Source organism: Procambarus clarkii, chromosome 71 (genome assembly GCF_040958095.1).
Source record: "Procambarus clarkii isolate CNS0578487 chromosome 71, FALCON_Pclarkii_2.0, whole genome shotgun sequence".
NCBI classification, from domain to species: Eukaryota; Metazoa; Arthropoda; class Malacostraca; order Decapoda; family Cambaridae; genus Procambarus; species Procambarus clarkii.
This window is the reverse complement of record NC_091220.1, coordinates 11,125,757-11,145,759: the sequence shown is the minus strand read 5'-3', so window position 1 is coordinate 11,145,759 and position 20,003 is coordinate 11,125,757. Positions and strand designations below refer to the sequence as shown.

General features: G+C 41.6%; 1 protein-coding gene across 5 annotated transcripts in view; it reads right to left on the bottom strand.

Annotated features, from left to right (window-relative positions):
- Positions 1-20,003, bottom strand: part of LOC123745523 (zinc finger CCCH-type antiviral protein 1) — a 36,723-nt gene that overhangs the window by 8,382 nt on the left and 8,338 nt on the right. For 2 of the 5 annotated variants that reach the window (XM_045726113.2, XM_045726114.2), the window contains exons 2-5: positions 17,979-18,104; positions 16,416-16,477; positions 9,228-11,728; positions 1,271-1,417 (exon numbers count right to left, since the gene is read on the bottom strand). In XM_045726113.2, coding sequence (XP_045582069.1) covers positions 1,271-1,417; positions 9,228-11,728; positions 16,416-16,477; positions 17,979-18,096 — 2,828 coding nt within the window. In that variant the 5' untranslated portion in view covers positions 18,097-18,104. Of the gene's footprint in view, positions 1-1,270; positions 1,418-9,227; positions 11,729-16,415; positions 16,478-17,978; positions 18,139-18,528; positions 18,599-20,003 lie in introns of those variants that run through there. The other 3 variants (XM_045726111.2, XM_045726115.2, XM_045726117.2) reach the window with 3 other exon arrangements.

The window sequence follows — 20,003 nt, the reverse complement described above, 5'->3', positions numbered from 1 at the left end:
AGTGTTGTAGAGGCTTGGTGAGGAGATGACAGTGTTGTAGAGGCTTGGTGAGGAGAGGACAGTGTTGTAGAGGCTTGGTGAGGAGAGGACAGTGTTGTAGAGGCTTGGTGAGGAGAGGACAGTGTTGTAGAGGCTTGGTGAGGAGAGGACAGTGTTGTAGAGGCTTGGTGAGGAGAGGACAGTGTTGTAGAGGCTTGGTGAGGAGAGGACAGTGTTGTAGAGGCTTGGTGAGGAGAGGACAGTGTTGTAGAGGCTTGGTGAGGAGAGGACAGTGTTGTAGGGGCTTGGTGAGGAGAGGACAGTGTTGTAGAGGCTTGGTGAGGAGAGGACAGTGTTGTAGAGGCTTGGTGAGGAGAGGACAGTGTTGTAGGGGCTTGGTGAGGAGAGGACAGTGTTGTAGAGGCTTGGTGAGGAGAGGACAGTGTTGTAGGGGCTTGGAGTGTTGGAGAGGAAGATGTCAGCTAATGAATTTATATCTTCTGTATTAATGAATTTAGATTCCCAGTTTATATACTGTATTGAAGTACTGTACATTTAAGAGATTCCCTATTGTTGCTTTGCTGTGTAATCTGAAAGTAGGTTTCTTGGTATCCTAAGGTGTTATGTCCACGTTTGCTATAAGGAAAGCAGTATAGTGATCGGGTGTTCTGTCAGTGATTATACCAGAGGCAAGGGGGGGCTGTTAGTCCATATGTGGTGCAAGGTGGTAGCAGATGCAGGCGATGAGTCACAATAACGTGGCTAAAGTATGTTGACCAGACCACACACTAGAAGGTGAAGGGATGATGACGTTTCGGTCCGTCCTGGACCATTCTCAAGTCGATTGAGAATGGTAGCAGATGTTTGAGTGACTTGTGTGGGCTTAGTGATCATGGGGGATTAGCATACAGGAGTTCATGCTGTTCAGGAAGTAGTCAACTTGTGGAGGGGGGGGGGGCTATTTTGTTATTTCCATACTTTTTTCATATAAGCAAATAGGAAAAATTGCAACATGTATCTCCTTTCATCATCATAGACAAGGATTTAATAATCTTCTTTCCGGGCTATATTTACCATAAAGAATGATGATAATGTCAAATAAATTATTTTTGAGGGGCATCCTGGGCTATGTCAATAATTTGACCTGGGGAGGGAGGGGGCACCTCGATATAGGCCTAACATGTGTAAATACATTCTGGCTTCCTGTCCCCCGACACAATTATTATATTGTTCTTACATTTTAGTGTGCAAGAAACAAATACATAAACAGTATGAAAAACTTGTACTTTACCTATTGGAGAAATATGTGCCTTTTCCAAAATTCTGCTGGATGGTAGATCCCTGGCGCCAGTCAATATTTTCTTTACAAATGGTGTCAATCTTGTCAGGGTCAGTCCCATGAAACAATCTCTGAATGTTCAACTGGTTGTCATCATACCTGCACAAGGGGACAATCTCATAATAAACATAAATTAAGGTACATGCAAATTTCAAAAGAATCTTCTCAAGAAAAGCTATTTTAATTCACTAAGGTAAATCAGAGGTGGAGAGCAAGTAACAAGGACAACTTAAGACATGAGGATGAACAAGGACAACATAAGGAATTAAGATGAACAAAGACAACATAGGGAATGAGGATGAACAAGGACAACATAATGCATGAGGATGAACAAAGACAACATAATACATGAGGAGGAACAAGTACAACATAATTTACCCGAGGACCACTAATAGCCTCGACAAGGACAAGAAGCCAGCGGCTTGAAAAAAGTCCGTTTGTTCTATGATTTGTTCCAGCAGGATTTTAAAATTTAACAGTTTTGGCATTTGTGGCTTTGGTGGGTGGGTGATTCCATGAGTTCCAACACTGTGGGCGTAAAATCATCTTCTGTTCTCAGTCCTACATTGTGGCTTGTTGAGCTTGAAACCAATGCCTTGTTTGTGTTATATCTGAACTTTAGAAGAAATTGTCTGGATCCACATCCTCCAAATTGTTTAGTATTTTAAAAGTTTCAATGAGATCTGCCCTGACATGCCTGGTTTGCAGTGTTGTTAGCCCCATGACCCCTCAACCGTTCCTCAGACAAGAGATGACTAAGCTCTGGTATGATTTTTGTTGCCCGGCGTTGCACCTTCTCCAGAGTAGCTATGTCTTTCTGAAGATGAGGTCTCCATGCCTGGCTGCAATAATCTAGGTGGGGGCACACCAGAGACTTATACAATTGAACTATTACTTTCTTTTCCTTGAAGGTAAATGTACGCTTGATATGGTTCGCTTTTTTTTACTGCCGCTCCCACTTGTTGTGCAACATTTAGTGAATGATGGATTCTGACTACAAGGTCTTTTTCTTCATTTATCTGTTGTAAGGTAGTTTGTAAGCTGTCAATTTGGTAGTTATGATGTGGATTGTTATGCCCCACATGCAACGTGTTGCATTTATTGACATTCAGAAGCATTTGTTAGTCATCTGACTATTTGTGGAGTTCATGTAGTTCTCTTCGTAAGGTTTCAATATCACTTTCACTTACCACTTTATCATAGATCTTAGTGTCATCAGCAAATCTGATGATGTGGTTAGTAATATTCTCATCTGTGTCAGTGATGTATACGAGGAGAAGGACGGCTCGAGAATGGTCCAGGACGGACCGAAACGTTGTCGTCCCTTCACCTTCTAGTGTGTGGTCTGGTCAACGAGGAGAAGGGTTGGCCCCAAAATGGACCCCTGTGGCACCCCACTTAGCATATTTCCCCAGTCAGGTTCCTCCCAATTTAGCACAACCCTCTGTTTTCTGTTTTAACCATTGCTTTATCCATTCCAGTATTCTCCCATTTATTCCACGTGCCTGTAATTTCCTTGCCAGTCTCTCATGTGGTACCTTGTCAAAAGCTTTAGCAAAGTCCACATAAGCTACATCTACCGGGAGTTCTTTGTCTAAATAGCCGGTTACTGTTTCCGGAAATGTGAGCAGGTTAGTGAAGCAGGATCTATTTTTAACAAACGCATGTTGCGTTAATTTTAGAAGATTGTTCTCTGAGATGTTGTATGATTTTCTCTCTTAGGATTCTCTCCATGAACTTGCAGATGTGTGAAGTCAAGCTGATCGGATGGTAGTTTTCTGCCAAGCTCTTTCTGCCTATTTTTGAAAATAGGGGTAACATTTTTGCATATTTCCAATCCAGAGGAACTATCCCTTGGTCCAGGGATTTTTTAAAAAGGAGTTTCAGTGGTAGGCACAATGCATCTGTCAGTCCCTTTATGACTTTGGACTGAAATCCAGCCACACCTGGGGCTTTTTAGTTTGTCAATGCTCTTCCTGATGTTTAATGTAATGGGTATATCCCTTAATTCATTCTCTTCACTTCTTTCAAACATTTGTAATTACCTAAGTGTAATTACCTAAGTGTAGTTACAGGATGAGAGCTACGCTCGTGGTGTCCCGTCTTCCCAGCACTCTTTGTCATATAACGCTTTGAAACTACTGACGGTCTTGGCCTCCACCACCTTCTCACTTAACTTGTTCCAACCGTCTACCACTCTATTTGCGAAGGTGAATTTTCTTATATTTCTTCGGCATCTGTGTTTAGCTAGTTTAAATCTATGACCTCTTGTTCTTGAAATTCCAGGTCTCAGGAAGTCTTCCCTGTCGATTTTATCAATTCCTGTAACTATTTTGTATGTAGTGATCATATCACCTCTTTTTCTTCTGTCTTCTAGTTTTGGCATATTTAATGCTTCTAACCTCTCCTCGTAGCTCTTGCCCTTCAGTTCTGGGAGCCACTTAGTAGCATGTCTTTGCACCTTTTCCAGTTTGTTGATGTGCTTCTTAAGATATGGGCACCACACAACAGCTGCATATTCTAGCTTTGGCCTAACAAAAGTCATGAACAATTTCTTTAGTATATCGCCATCCATGTATTTAAATGCAATTCTGAAGTTAGAAAGCATAGCATAGGCTCCTTGCACAATATTCTTTATGTGGTCCTCAGGTGATAGTTTTCTATCTAGAACCACTCCTAGATCTCTTTCTTTATCAGAATTCTTTAAAGATTTCTCACATAATATATAGGTTGTGTGGGGTCTATGTTCTCCTATTCCACATTCCATAACATGACATTTATTAACATTAAATTCCATTTGCCAAGTGGTGCTCCATATACTTATTTTGTCCAGGTCTTCTTGAAGGGCATGACAGTCATCTAAATTTCTTATCCTTCCTATTATCTTAGCATCATCAGCAAACATGTTCATATAATTCTGTATACCAACTGGTAGATCATTTATGTACACAATAAACATCACTGGTGCAAGAACTGAACCCTGTGGTACTCCACTTGTGACATTTCTCCATTCTGATACATTGCCTCTGATTACTGCCCTCATTTTTCTATCAGTCAGAAAATTTTTCATCCATGATAGAAGCTTACCTGTCACCCCTCCAATATTTTCCAGTTTCCAGAACAACCTCTTATGTGGAACTCTGTCGAAAGCCTTTTTTAGGTCCAGATAGATGCAGTCAACCCAACCATCTCTTTCCTGTAATATCTCTGTGGCTCGATCATAGAAACTGAGTAAATTCGATACACAGGATCTTCCAGATCGAAAACCATACTGTCTGTCTGATATTATATCATTTCTCTCTAGGTGTTCTACCCATTTAGTTTTGATTAGTTTTTCCAATACTTTCACTATTACACTTGTCAATGATACAGGTCTATAATTGAGGGGGTCTTCCCTGCTGCCACTTTTGTAGATTGGAACTATGTTAGCCTGTTTCCACCCGTCTGCTACGATTCCTGTACACAGGGATGCCTGAAAGATCAGGTGAAGTGGAATGCTGAGCTCAGATGCACATTCTCTCAGAACCCATGGTGAAACGCCATCTGGGCCAGCTGCTTTGTTCTTACCGAGCTCCTTGAGCATTTTTTCCACTTCGTCTCTAGACACCTCTATGTGTTCTATGTTGTTCTCTGGAATTCTTATTGTATCTGGTTCCCTAAAGATTTCATTTTGTACACACACACTTTGGAACTTTTCGTTTAGCGTTTCACACATTTCCTTTTCATCTTCCGTGAATCTATTTCCCATTTTCAACCTCTGAATATTATCCTTTACCTGCAATTTGTTGTTTATGAATTTATAGAATAGACCTGGTTCTGTTTTACATTTGTCCGCAATCCCTTTTTCAAAATTTCTTTCTGCCTCTCTCCTCACTGCCGTGTAGTTGTTTCTCGCATCTTTGTATCGCTGGTATGTTTGGGGGTTCGGCCTCTTCCTGTATTGATTCCATTTTTGTGTCTTTCGGTCTCTAGCCCTCTCGCAATTTCTATTGAACCAATCCTGTTTCCTAGTTCTGCATCTCTGTTTTGGTATAAATTTTTTTGTGCCTTTATCATATATTTCACAAAACTTGCCATACATCTCATTCACTTCCTTGCCTAGCATCAAGTCTGTCCAATTATACTCACTAAAAAAATTTCTAAGGTCACCATAATGTCCTCTCCTGAAGTCTGGTTTTTCAACTGCTTCAACCTCCTTATTTTCTTCCAGCTTATAACGCATTGCATACTTTATTCCCAAAAAGACATGGTCACTTTTACCCAAGGGAGGAAGGTACTGAATGTCAAATATCTCTTCCTCCTTCCTGGTAAATATCAAATCTAGCATGGAGGGAACGTCCCCTTCCCTCATCCTCGTAGCTTGTTTAACATGTTGATACAAGAATGTTTCCAGGATGAGGTCTACAAATTTACAGGTCCAAAAATCTTCTGTTTTAGCTTCATATGCTTCCCAGTCTATGGATTTCAAGTTGAAGTCACCGACTATCAACAGTCGTGATCTATCGTTATCCGCTCTCGCTATAATCTCTCTCATTATTGTTATAAGACCTTCACGTTTACTATCTAGCTCCTCCTTTGACCATGTGCTGCTTGGCGGTGGACTATATGCATTTATCATCATTAGTTTATCATCCTCATAGCAGATCTCTAGTGCTATTATGTCAACTTCTTGTGGATTGGCAGTCATTATTTCCTTCACCTTTAGGTGTTCTTTTACCAGCACAGCAACGCCACCGCCTTTCCTAATTTTTCTGTCCCGTCTCCAAATTGAGTAGCCCCTTGGGAATATGACCTCATTTAAAATTACATCTTCAAGTTTTGTCTCCGTGAGTGCAACAATGTCTGGTGTCTGCAGCTGTATTACATCACTTAACTCCAGTATCTTCGATCTCACTCCATCTATGTTGGTGTATGCAATCTTCAGGAACTTGTTCCCCCTCTCCTTATTCTTCACTCCCCCTCTCTCTATTGATTTTGTTGGTTTGCCTTTATGTACCACTTTACTGGTTTGCCTACCCCTATCACTTTGTAGAAAAAAGAATTTATTTCTTCTTCATTCCTGCTCTCATTTAAATGTTTTGCCTCGGCGAGGTTCAGTTTCAGCTTCTCTCTATCTTCTTTTGAAAGATCTCGTCTTAACGACCACCCTTTCCCATCCTCATCCCTTTGCAATTTTCTAGCATTCCTTAGTACTTCTTCCATCTGTTTGGCACCGTTTAGGGTGATCCTCAAAGGTCGATCTTTCCCTTTTACGTACCTGCCTATTCTCCTGTAGTCGCACACATTCTCTCTGTTTGTAAGACCTTCCACGAGGCCAACAATTTTATCTACTACTTTAGCTTCTTCTACAGCTCTTTCTGACCTAGATGTTATCGCCTTTTCTTTGCAGCCAAAAATGATCAGGGACTTACTCCGATCAACTGTGTTTTGCACCAACTTCGGGTTAGATGCCAATTCTTTCCTCACTTCTAGCCTAATGTTTGTTTTATCTTGGTTGCTGCAGTGTTTGACTTCCTTTACTGCTTCTTCTATGTTTTCCTTCTCCTTGGCCACTTGTGCATAAGTGAGTTGCATATCTTTCTTGCACTGTTCTATTCCCTGTGTAACTTCCTCCATCTGTGCTGACAAAAGCTGTTTCTCCTGTTGAATTTCCTTGCCTAACCTATTGTAGTCATTTATGTTTAAATTTACTTTAACTTCTTCCAAAGCTATTTTTAAGAGTTTATTTTCTTCTTCCATGGCTTTGCAATTTGTTTCCAATTGATTCTTATCCTTGCGCAAGTCTTTCACTAAACCCTCAAGACATAAAACTTTGCTATTCAAATGGTCATTACTTTCTTTCAATTTACTAATTATTTCTACATGAGAGTTCACTATAGTATCTAAATTTACCAACTTGTTATGTAGACTACTAATATCAATGCTTTCTTCATTGAATCCCTCAAAATCAAGCTCTGTTTTGTTTTTCCCCTTGCCAGTGGCCATCTTGAATGTTCTTCTCTGCACTGTAAACACTAGGGCAACTTTTTCTCATCCGATTTTTCACTTCCCTTAGCACTTTCCTGTTATCTCACCTATTTTTCAGGAGCACTATACCTTTATGTTCTCTGGGACACCACTCACTACCATCAACCTGTACTACAATACTTAGGATTGTTGAAATATGCTGGAGCTCCTCTGCTGCAAGTGTTGACCCTAGGGGTGTCACCTTTTTTCAGTATATTAATGTATTTGTATTCACCTAGTTGTGTTTGCGGGGGTTGAACTTTGCTCTTTCGGCCCGCCTCTCAACTGTTTACTAACTACTATTTTTTTCCCCACCACACACACCCCAGGAAGCAGCCCGTGACAGTTGATTAACTCCTAGGTACCTATTTACTGCTAGGTAACAGGGGCACTCAGGGTGAAAGAAACTTTGCCCATTTGTTTCTGCCTGGTGCGGGAATCAATCCCGCGCTACAGAATTACGAGTATTGCGCGCTATCCACCAGGCTACCAGGCCCCAAGTGTTGTGTGGGTGATGGGATGTTGTTCAATCTTTCTAGTGCGAACACTGATGTAAAGTATTCAGTATTTGCTGCCTTTTTATCATCCAATATAACTTGGTTTGTCTCATCTTTTAGGAGGTCCTACAGTCCTCTTTTTGGTTTCACTTCATATATATGTATAGAATGATTTTGGATCTTCTTTTATGGTTTGGGCAAGTTTTCTTTTGTAGTTTCTTTTGGCTTATCTGATTTCCTGGTAGCCGAGTTTAATGCCCTTTTATTTATCTCATAATCCATGACGTTCATCATGGATTTATACCATCTCCAGAGGTTCCGTTTAGTTAATGCTCTATTACTACTTATGTCATCCATCTTGTTAGCTTTCTTTTCTTTCAAGTTTTTGGCGCATATCTTTGAACAAGTTCAGTAATGACCTTTTTGACATTTTTTTCATGATGTTTCCATGCCCTGATCACCTATCAGCTCCCTCCAGGAGGTGTTTTGCAATTGCTCTCTCAATCCCTGATAGTTTTCTCGATGGTAATCTATGTCATCATCCTGTACCTCTACGAGTTTCTGTAATTGTATTCCATCTTAGAATATTGTGATCACACGATGGGGTGAACTTTTCCCCTACTTGAATATGATCGATCATGCACAAGGTCCAGAATGTTGTTACCACAAGTGGCCTCTACAACATGTTGTATGAGACATGAGTCCTGCACCAGGTCTAGAAATTGATCTCCTTCAGCTTGTGATGTTAGATTTACCCAATCTATTGTCTCATGGTTAAAATCACCCACTATAAGAGTTTGCGTTTGTGATGCAGCATTGATCACATTATGCAGATCAGTAACTTCCTCTGGTGTTGTTGTGTCAGCCCTGTAGCATACTCCCACTGTCAGTATGTTACCATCTTGAGCTACTAGTATATTGCACCATACAGACTGAAGATCCCATGGTGTTCAGTTTCTCATTGGTGGTTGCAAACATGTCCTCTTTTTACATAAAGCATTTTATGTACAGAACAAATTTGATAAAAGATAAAACAGCATATAAAACATTACTTATATAATTTTATATGATATACTGGTTGTTAGAAATCAATAATAATTCCGGTGCTATATTTACAGCCATTCATATGTTGGATACTGCATACAATGTTCTTGGCAGGGAAGGACACATTTAGCATTATAAAAATCCAAATTGTGTCTGATGAGTTTTAAAATGCATTTTTAAGTTGTCTGATGTTAATATAATTAGTTTAAGCAAAAATTAAATTGGATTATGAAAACATAAGGTTTTTAACATAGATGGTGGAAGACTACTGACATAAAAATAAGTTTCAACTAACAGGACAACACTTTTTTACTTTACATTACATTATACAGTATAGGGGGAAAAACTCATAAAATAATTACCTGCTTGATAAGGATGCCTTTTTGTACTGCAGAAGGCGCCATAGATATGGATTTTGCAATCTTTCAATTTTTTGTACATTAGCATTGGGAAGCGTGAGGCGCAAACGACTTGCAACCTCCTGGTATTCCTTATTACCAGGGTCCAAAGGAACAAGGACATGAGTCTGATTCCCACCCATCACAAGCCAATTATTAGGAACAGAAGTCTGGTCTGAGCTAGAGGACTTTTTCTGATAGGAGAGTCGTGATGGGCGTCTGCGGATTTCCCTCACCTTACTTGTTTTGAGGTTAGTCTGGGTCATTTGGGCAAAATTCAAGCAATACTTGTATTGAGAATTACTGATTACCATTGACGAGGAAGGATCTGACAAATATTGCTTTTCAATGTCCTCACAGGTGACGTTGCAGACAAGTTCCTGATTACCCAGACTATCAGCCTGACCATAAGAGATCCATTTGCCTTGCTCATCAATAAAGTACCATTCATACACAGTAGATTTTGGATTGTCAAAGTCTCCTGCAGAACGAGTTGAGATGCGTCGAATTTTAAGCTGAGCTGATCCTGAAGAATCATTCATGGTCATGTCCTTAAAATTAGCTGTCCATAACTCAGTCCCCAAAATATTGAGGAGTTCTTTAGCATTAGATTCCAGCTTGCTTGGGTCAAGGGAAGGTATCTGGATGCTCCCTTTGGAGACATCTCTGTAAGCATTTTCAAGTGCCTTGGATTGAAATATGCGAAAATTATACCATTTATCATTTCTTTCAAACTGCCAATGAAACAAACTTTTTGCGTGTAGATATTTGCAACCCTTCTTGGCATTGATACACTTATCATTAACAGCAAAAAGACATATCTCAGGTACTTGAACATCACCACAAACATCAGAAGAATAGTAGGTGGTTCTCTTTTTCCGTTTACTCTTACTGCTGTCATCTCCCACTACTTTTTTATTCTTTACCTGACTTCTATCATGAGAATGCTGAGAATGAGCGTCACTGTCTGAAGAGGAGGAGTCCTCACTATCGTCACCTTTACTGCTATCGTTGGCCTTTTTACCTTTTTTCTTTTTTCCTCCACTTTTGTCCTTCCCAGATGTCTTACCTGACACAGCCTGGTCACTGTCTCCATTATTTTCTTTATCTTCACTTTTATTAACACTGCTCTTTTTTCCCTTGTGTTTTCCTCCAGTTTTTGTCTTCCTTGGAGACACAGGAGACTGTTCATCATCCTGACTGTCATCCATTGGCTTGCTTCTTCCATCTGACTTTTTATCTTTCTTTTTGGTTCCACTTTTTGTCTTCTCTGGTGCAGTTGAAGACTGATCACTATCTTTGTCTTTACTTTTCTTCTCAACACATTTTTTATCCTTCTCTACTTTTCCTTCAATCTTTGTACCGGATGATCCAGTAGAAGACTGGTCTTCCTGACGCTGAATTTGAGACATTAGGTTTATCAAAATATCACGTGGACTCTCGTTTATGGAAATACCAAATCTCTTCAGCAGCTTTTTACAGTGATCAGTAAGGATATCATGGTTAAGGGAGCAATCTGATATTGAACATTTTCCACAATTCATCACATAATCTTTACAGATATGGATGAAACCACATTTCTCATTCTTCTTGCATCCATTTTTGCTATTATAAAAGGCACAAATTATAGAAGCATTTCCTTTACAGACCTTCCTCATCACTTGATGTAAGACACGTTTATCAATCAAGTCTAAGTATAACTTTGAGAGTATGGGAGTATTGTGATTAGTATCCCATCGATGCCCGTACTGGCATGATGCACCAGCATCACAAAATGCTGTTACAAAGGTTTTACACATATGAAGATCTTTGCATGAATCACGAGACAAGCAGCCATTTTCAGACAAGTGTTGTGAGCATAAGACTAATTTGGGAACAAGTTCAATCACTAGCCCCCTGTCCTTTTCCACAAAGGAAAATAAATCCTTACGAGACTTCACCACCATTGCAATTTCCTGCTCACTCTTTTGAACCTGACGACTCAGTGTATCAGATGTGCTCCACTGCCCGTCAAACATAACAATGGCTTTCACCAAGGCTTCAGGAGTTAGTCCTGTAGTATTACGGTTTTTAGATTTACTAGAATGATTTTGTCTATTTGCTTCCTCATATGAGGGAGGTGGTTGATTATATCCTCCACTGCCAGAGTAAGGTACATACTGTGGAGGATTTATCTGCCCTTGATAGTCAGAAGGGCTTTGATGTGATGGATAGTAGTTAGGTGGTGGACCCTGAGGCATCATACCATGATGTAACCCAAAGCCAAACTGACTACCATCTTGATAAGGTGGAGCACGGCCCAAAAGGCCAGCATTCTGTCTGTGCCCGGGATGTTGTGGAGCATTCTGTCTGTGCCCGGGATGTTGTGGTGAATTCCCTCGCCTTCCCCGCCCTCTAAATTCCTTAGACTGCTTATTACTCTCATCAGAGCTTAAGTTCATCATGGACTTGCTACCTCTGTTGCCCTGAAAAAAAAAATAAGAACAGCATTGAATGTAATGAAAAGCCATTTTCTGGGCGAGACCCGGAGGCTCCCTATAGCTATCCAGGCTGATATGAATGTATTAGACCCTGGCATCAGTCAAAGCGAATGGAGTTCTTAGGCCTACCAGGGACCAGGAGCCTGAACCTGGCCCCCTCAGAGCAGCACGAGGAGCAATGGCCTATAGAAACCCCCCATGTGGTTGGAAGAATTCTATGTCTGCCATCGACCTGGTCAGGCATCCAGAAAAGTAAGCACCCCAAAACAAACCCTATCTGGTGAAAATATTGCTACTGAAAGCCAAACTGTTGAACAGAACTTCCCGAACGAAAAACGAGCAAACGAGCATAACGTCACCACTGTCACCACGCCACTGTCTGCACATCTCCCCCTCCCCGGGAGGGGGAAAGGGGGAACCCCAGACCCCCCACGCCGCCTATCCACACCCCCCAGGTTCTGAGGCTGGATGTCAAAACTTGCGAAAACTGCAAACTGGAGGGAGGGTTGCCGGGGAGCCTCCAGGTCTCACCCAGAAAATGGCATTTCCTTACATTCACCGCTGGGTTTTTTTTTTTTTGGGGGGGGGGGGGGGCCAAGGCTGGGCCAACAGGACTACTATTCCCTAGTAAGTCTCCAAACAAGCCAGAACCCAGAGCAACAACCGAACTGGGGAAAAGCGGTACAGGTAACCCCACCTAGACCATTCCAGTCGAAACACATCGACCCCGACGGCCTTGCCATCGGGGAAGGGCACATATATCTGACGATGCCTCGACCAGGCCGACACGAAGAGGTCCACTTCTGGGCGCCCAAACGTCTGGCAGAGCCAACGGAATGAGTCAGCATCGATCGTCCATTCCGTGGCCAGGGGAATGAAACGGGACAGGCCATCCACAAGGAGATTGTACACTCCCTGGATATGAACCGCCAGGAAAGTCAAACCCCGAGAACTCAGCAGATGAATCACCCTACTAGCCTCAAAAGAGGCACGAACTGCATCGAGCCCCCGCAGTTCAGACAATGAACCACCGGGGAACAGTTCGAATGGAGCCGAATCATCGATTCGTGAGCGCTGTGAATCCTCAGAAGCGACTGCCACACAGCTGCGAACTCCCACACCGTGCTGTGAGCCCAATGGAAGGAGGAACCCCACCAACCCTGGCCAGCCTGGCGAGCACTGGTCACAAAGCCCCAGCCGAGAGACGACGCATCCGTGAACACATCGAGTGAGGGCTCGGGTAGGTGCCACAGCACCGAACCCCGAAAAACCCGAAGAGGAAGCAGGCAACACAGCAGCCGATGGAAGGCATCAGGGACCCGAACCCAGCGTCTGCGTGAGTGGACGCATCACAAGAGTCAGGTACACTGTAGTAACCATGACCAACATCACAAGAGCCAGGTACACTGTAGTAACCATGACCAACATCACAAGAGTCAGGCACACTGTAGTAACCATGACCAACATCACAAGAGTCAGGTACACTGTAGTAACCATGACCAACATCACAAGAGTCAGGTACACTGTAGTAACCATGACCAACATCACAAGAGCCAGGTACACTGTAGTAACCATGACCAACATCACAAGAACCAGGTACAGTGGAACCTCGACTTACAAATGCCCCTACTTACAAATTTTTGAAGTTACAACTCCAATTACGTTGGAAAATTCAACTCGACTTACGACCTTTGCCTCGACTTGCGACTTTGTTAATACTCGCGTGAGTCGACAAAGCGTGTGGTTCCTGGTGGCACGGGCGACTCAACTTCAGTTTACTCGAGCCGCCCTCTTAGTGAGAATCACGCTTCAATTCTTTGTAAAGAATTTTATTGTTTTTGTGTCTTTTTGTTTTTTGAACATAAAATTATTATATATCATGCTATGCATCCCAAGAATGTCAGTGGTAAGGTTCAACCTAAGAAAACACATGTGAGGATGACCATAGAGGAAAGACAAGAGATCATTCGTAAACATGAAGATGGTGTGCGGGTTGTTGATCTAGGTAGGCAGTACAACAAATATATGTCAACGATATCCACCGTACTTGCTGAGAAAAAGGACATTATGAGTGCTAAAGTGGCAAAAGACGTATCAATAATGACGAAACAGAACACAAACACCTGAGGATGTTGAACAGTTATTTATTTGGATACACAACAAGGCATCAGCGGGTGATAGCATTTTATTTGTGAAAAAGCAAGGTTATTGCATGAAGATCTTATAAAGAAAACCCCTGGAACGAGTGTTAAAGATACGGAAGAGTTTAAGGTGAGCAGGGGATAGTCTGAGAAATTTAGAAAAAGAAGTGGCATTCATAGTGTTGTGAGTGTTGTGGGTTGTGAGTTGGTGGAGGAACACGGTGAAGAACTGACCACCGAAGAACTCCTAGCCTTTCACAAGGAGCTGCAATAAGAGACAGCTGAGGAAATTTCTTCAGGGAAGGAGGCAGTACAGAATATTCCTTCCTCAACACTTAAGAAGTGATGTGCAGCATGGGAAGTAATGCAAAGTTTTATTGAAACGACTCACCCAAATCAAGCTGCAGTAGGCCATTGCCTTAACCTTTTTAATGACACTCTGATGCCTCACTACAGACAAGTGTTCAGACATAGGGAAAAACAAGTCTCTATGGAAAGGTTCTTAGTGAGAAAAACCAGCAGTGAGCCACAACCAGGTCCTAGTAGTATACAGGCAAAACAGAGAAAATAACCCAGAGAAGTCATCACTGACTAATGTTATAATAAAGAGGACTCCCCTTCCAAACAGTAACACCTCTCCTCCTTCCCCCTTCCCACCGTCTTCCATACGCCAACAAGAGTCATCAATAAAAATAAGCTAAAACTTCTACATACTACAGTACAAAATATATGTGTGTATTATGTATGAAATGCATTTTGAAGTTAATACTTTTGGGAGTGTGAAACGGATTAATTCAATTTGCATTATTTCTAATGGGAAAATTTGTTTTGAGTTACGACCCTTCTCTGGGAACGGATTAAATTCATAAATGAAGGGACCACTGTACACTGTAGTAACCATGACCAACACCACAAGAGCCAGGTATACTTTAGTAAACATGACTTATAATTCAGCAGGAATAGAAACAAACGTGCGCTCCACACAATGTTTATTACAACAACAACAACAACAAACAGCGACATCATCAGGTATAGGTGCCATGAATACAAATTTGCATCGAATCTTAACAAAACGGACCTAATCTTAAGTGACCTTAATCCTACACGTATCTTAATCCTAACAATAACCAGCATCACTTGAGTGCCAGGTACACTGTAGTAAACATCAACATCACAAGAGAGCCAGGTACTGTAGTAAACATCAACATCACAAGAGAGCCAGGTACTGTAGTAAACATCAACATCACAAGAGAGCCAGATACTGTAGTAAACATCAACATCACAAGAGAGCCAGATACTGTAGTAAACATCAACATCACAAGAGAGCCAGGTACTGTAGTAAACATCACAAGAGAGCCGGGTACTGTAGTAAACATCACAAGAGAGCCAGGTACTGTAGTAAACATCACAAGAGAGCCAGATAATGTAGTAAACATCAACATCACAAGAGAGCCAGGTACTGTAGTAAACATCACAAGAGAGCCAGATACTGTAGTAAACATCACAAGAGAGCCGGGTACTGTAGTAAACATCACAAGAGAGCCAGGTACTGTAGTAAACATCACAAGAGAGCCAGGTACTGTAGTAAACATCACAAGAGAGCCAGGTACTGTAGTAAACATCACAAGAGAGCCAGGTACTGTAGTAAACATCACAAGAGAGCCAGATAATGTAGTAAACATCAACATCACAAGAGAGCCAGGTACTGTAGTAAACATCACAAGAGAGCCAGATACTGTAGTAAACATCAACATCACAAGAGAGCCAGGTACTGTAGTAAACATCAACATCACAAGAGAGCCAGGTACTGTAGTAACATCAACATCAAAAGAGAGCCAGGTACTCTAAACATCAGCTGTATTGAAAGGAGAGCCAGGTAAACTGTAGTAAACATCACCTACATTGCAAGAGAACTAGGTACACTAGTAAACATTGCCTACATTGCAAGAGAACTAGGTACACTAGTAAACATTGCCTACATTGCAAGAGAACTAGGTACACTAGTAAACATTGCCTACATTGCAAGAGAACTAGGTACACTAGTAAACATTGCCTACATTGCAAGAGAACTAGGTACACTAGTAAACATTGCCTACATTGCAAGAGAACTAAGTACACTAGTAAACATTACCTACATTGCAAGAGAACTAGGTACACTAGTAAACATTGCCTACATTGCAAGAGAACTAGGTACACTAGTAAACATTGCCTACATTGCAAGAGAACTAAGTACACTAGTAAACATTGCCTACATTGCAAGAGAACTAGGTACACTAGTAAACATTGCCTACATTGCAAGAGAACTAGGTACACTAGTAAACATTGCCTACATTGCAAGAGAACTAGGTACACTAGTAAACATTGCCTACATTGCAAGAGAACTAGGTACACTAGTAAACATTGCCTACATTGCAAGAGAACTAGCACCAATATATTATTAGTATACATGGAGAAACAAGTGAGATGGTAATAACTTCAAAATGCTGTATCAATTAATAATTAAGTTTTTATCAGGATTTACTTTAGCTTACTTTGTTCTTCTTGCTAGCAGATCTTTCAGGGGATGTTGAAGATGCTGATTTCTCTGATGCAACTGCAAAAGCAAAAATTAAGACAGTACTATATAATGTAGATTTAGCAGTGGGGAAAAACTGTGTAATTAGCCAAACTCATGTTAAGTCTCTAATCCTTCCACTGCGCATACCATCCTCAGATGTTCTACCCATGGTGTGCATACCAACCTCGGATGTTCTAAGGTACATACCACACAACATGTGAAACTTTTGTGGGTGCACGAGGATTGTTGGAGCTTTTTTTCCCTGCTTATGACATCCATCTAATTCTATTTCATTCTCTCTCCTTGGTACATACAGTACTGTATTTGTTAAGTTCAGTGATGACCATTGACAAAATTTCCCAAGGTGCTTCCATATGTGTAGGTTGGATTATTTACAATAAATAACTTCAGACTGCACAGTGAAGCCTCCATAACCAATGTTACTGAAGCAGTCAACAACTATATAAAAAAAAAATTCTGATGAGGCTGACTAACAAACTCCCCCTCAACAATGACAAAGACATACCAGGAAGCATACCACACACAGCAAGATATACCAGGCATAGATCGGAGAGTAAACACTATCCAAATTGAGAGAACAGCTGAAAGGAAATTCTTAGGAATACAGTTACACAACAAATGAACTTTAAATAACATATTAAAAATAAAGCATAACAGTTTTTGAAAATGAAGGCATACTTTTTTATCTATTTATATATACTGTATATAGGTGAATGAATTATACATCACTCTGCCCTGATAACACTATTACTTTTATTTCTTTATATACAAGAAGTATATTGGGTTTGTGAGAATACATAACACTGGTGTTCTTACATTCTTGCAAACCCATTAACAACCGTAGCATTTCAGGCAGGTCCTTATTCTAACAGAAAAGGCAAAATTAATAATAGGTACATTGTAGGCAAATTTGACTTCAACATAATACCTACAGTTCAATATAAATTGACAGAAATGATTACACTAGTGAAGTTGCAGGTCTGAATCACTAATATTGCAGGAGTGAGCAGCACAAGATATAGTGTGAGTTTAATTCATAATTTAATTACCTGTGTTGGGGGACAGGCAGCCAGAGTGTATTTATACATGTTAGGCTTATATTGAAGTCCCCCCCCCCCCCCAGGATACAACCACACAACAAGCTGACTAACTCCCGGGTACCTACTTACTGCTAGGTGAACAGAGTATTAGATGATAAGAAATGTCCTCATCCATTTTTGTCCCGCCCGGGATTCGAATCCGGAATTCTCGAGTGCGAGTTGAGAACAAACCCGACTGTACTACCGGCACTCTTAAACCGAGTCCCAGTAGTACAGTCAAACTGGGTCAAATAGTTTAGTTTGAACTGAACTGAACTAACTTATCTATCCATATTTCACCTACAGAATCTTTGCCAGGGAATCTATAACTCAACAGAATATACAATATGCAGTTGGCTGTCTTTCCATTATATATAATAAAACAGAAGTCTAACATACACATGTTAACCTTGAGACAAAAGCAGTCATATACTTACTCTTCTGCAGCATTTTCTGCATGTCCTGAGCTGCACGTTCCAAATTTCTAGCTCGTTCCTCAAATCTTATGACATCAGGATCGATGCTTTTTCCCTTTTTGCCACCTTGCTCGCCCATTTTGTTAGCTGCAGTAAGACAATACACTATTTATCACTTTAACTGTAAAATATTATCACTGTGAAGTCAAGTACTGTATGTAAAATTAGGTCAATCACATTTCTTTTTAAAACATAAGAAGAGGAGTAGTGGCACCTCACTCAAATCAAACTTGGTTCAACACTAGTCCAAACTCAACACAAGAAATGTGATCATATTATATCTCAATTGCTCTGATTAGTTCCAGAATAAATAAAAAATACAGAAAATCATGATTTGTTGTTCCTGTCATTAATAAAAATATAATAAAACTATTTTGTTACGTTAAAACCAGCGTTGAATGTAATGAAACACTATTTTCTGGAGGAGCTGGGAGGCTTCCTTAAGCTATCCAAAAGGGACATGTGCCATATTAGTTTGGTGTCATCAGTCCCAGGACTTTTGTATGCCTACCGGGGACCCCGAACCAGAACCTGGTCCCCTCAGAGGCACAGGAAACAATGGCCATTATGTGCACCCTACATTGTCATGTCTGCCATTCACTGGGAAGGGTACCCAGAAAGTAAGGCGAAACAATACAAACCTCCAACTGGTAAAAATTGCAACCTCTGTCCGAACAGAGCCAAAGAACTCCCCCCCCCCCAAAGAAAACAAACAAGAAAATTGTCATCCAACTAGCACGCCCGTTTGAAAGTGTCCCCCCCCTCCCCTAAAAGGAGGAGGGGGAGGGGCAGCCCCTCAATTCATAGAACGATGAAAACCGCCAAGGGAGGGTATCATGAAGCTTCCAGAGCTCGCCCAGAAAATGGCATTTCATTACAGTACTTTCAATGCTAGATTTATGTGGGGAGCCCCATCGGCTCCTTGAAGCTAACTACCTACAGATAAATAAAATAGGGACTTACCTGGGATGGCAGCAGCACCGCAAGTCTCAAGAAGATGAGACAACAGGCCACAACAGATGTCTGAAAGCAACACAAGGCCAGAGAGAGCCCGGAACGTTGACAAGATACCTGTTGGCCAGGACCCTATTCGACCTCCTAAACCCCCACCCCCGAATGTCAACCCAAGACATATTACCAACCACAGCAGCAAGAGTAGCATATTTCCTTACATCATGGGAACGATGGTAGACCGCAGGCTGGCTAGACTCGATGCCTCTGCGGACAACCTAAGAAACACGAGCCCTAGAACAGGAATCCAGGAAAAACGAGATCCACAAAGAGGGAGTCCTCTGTCACCAATCCAGTGGCCCACAGGTAGCGAAGTAAAGCTGCCAGTGGACGCAACATATGATGCACTTCCGGCCTAACCAACCAAGCATTCACCATCAACGAACCCCTCCAGAAGCCAGCCATCTCATTTTTTGCCAAAAAAGAAGATGACTGCAAATGAACAAAACAACCACCAGGACCAAAGTAGCAGAAACCTCTGTGCTGGAGATGAGCATGAAGCTCCCCAACCCAACCCCCCCCAGAGGCGAAAGCCAACAGAAACAAGGCCTTCATTAAACAATCACAGACTGAAGGGGCCACCACAAACCAAGAGCACCCGGTCCAAGAAGGCTCAGGTGATGCATGAGCAGGCCAGAAGTGAAAAACGCATCAGAAAGCTTGCAGAACGGAGCAAAAGTGACATCCACCCCGAATGCAAGCTTCAGTGGCTCCGCAAACCCGCCGCATGATGAGTGGCGACAGTATTTAGCTTGAGATGCCGGCCAAGAAAAAGGCAAGAAAGAAAAGGCAAAATAACCCTAACTGATGGTTAGGGTTATTTTGAGAATCGCACACGAGGCCCAGCCAAGTATGAACCTAGGGTGGAACCAGATGGGACTTCCGCCAATTCACCAGGAACCTGAACCCGGCAAGCTGGGAAAGAACCACATCCCTGGCTAGCAGACACACAGACTGGCTGGGAGCCCACACCAA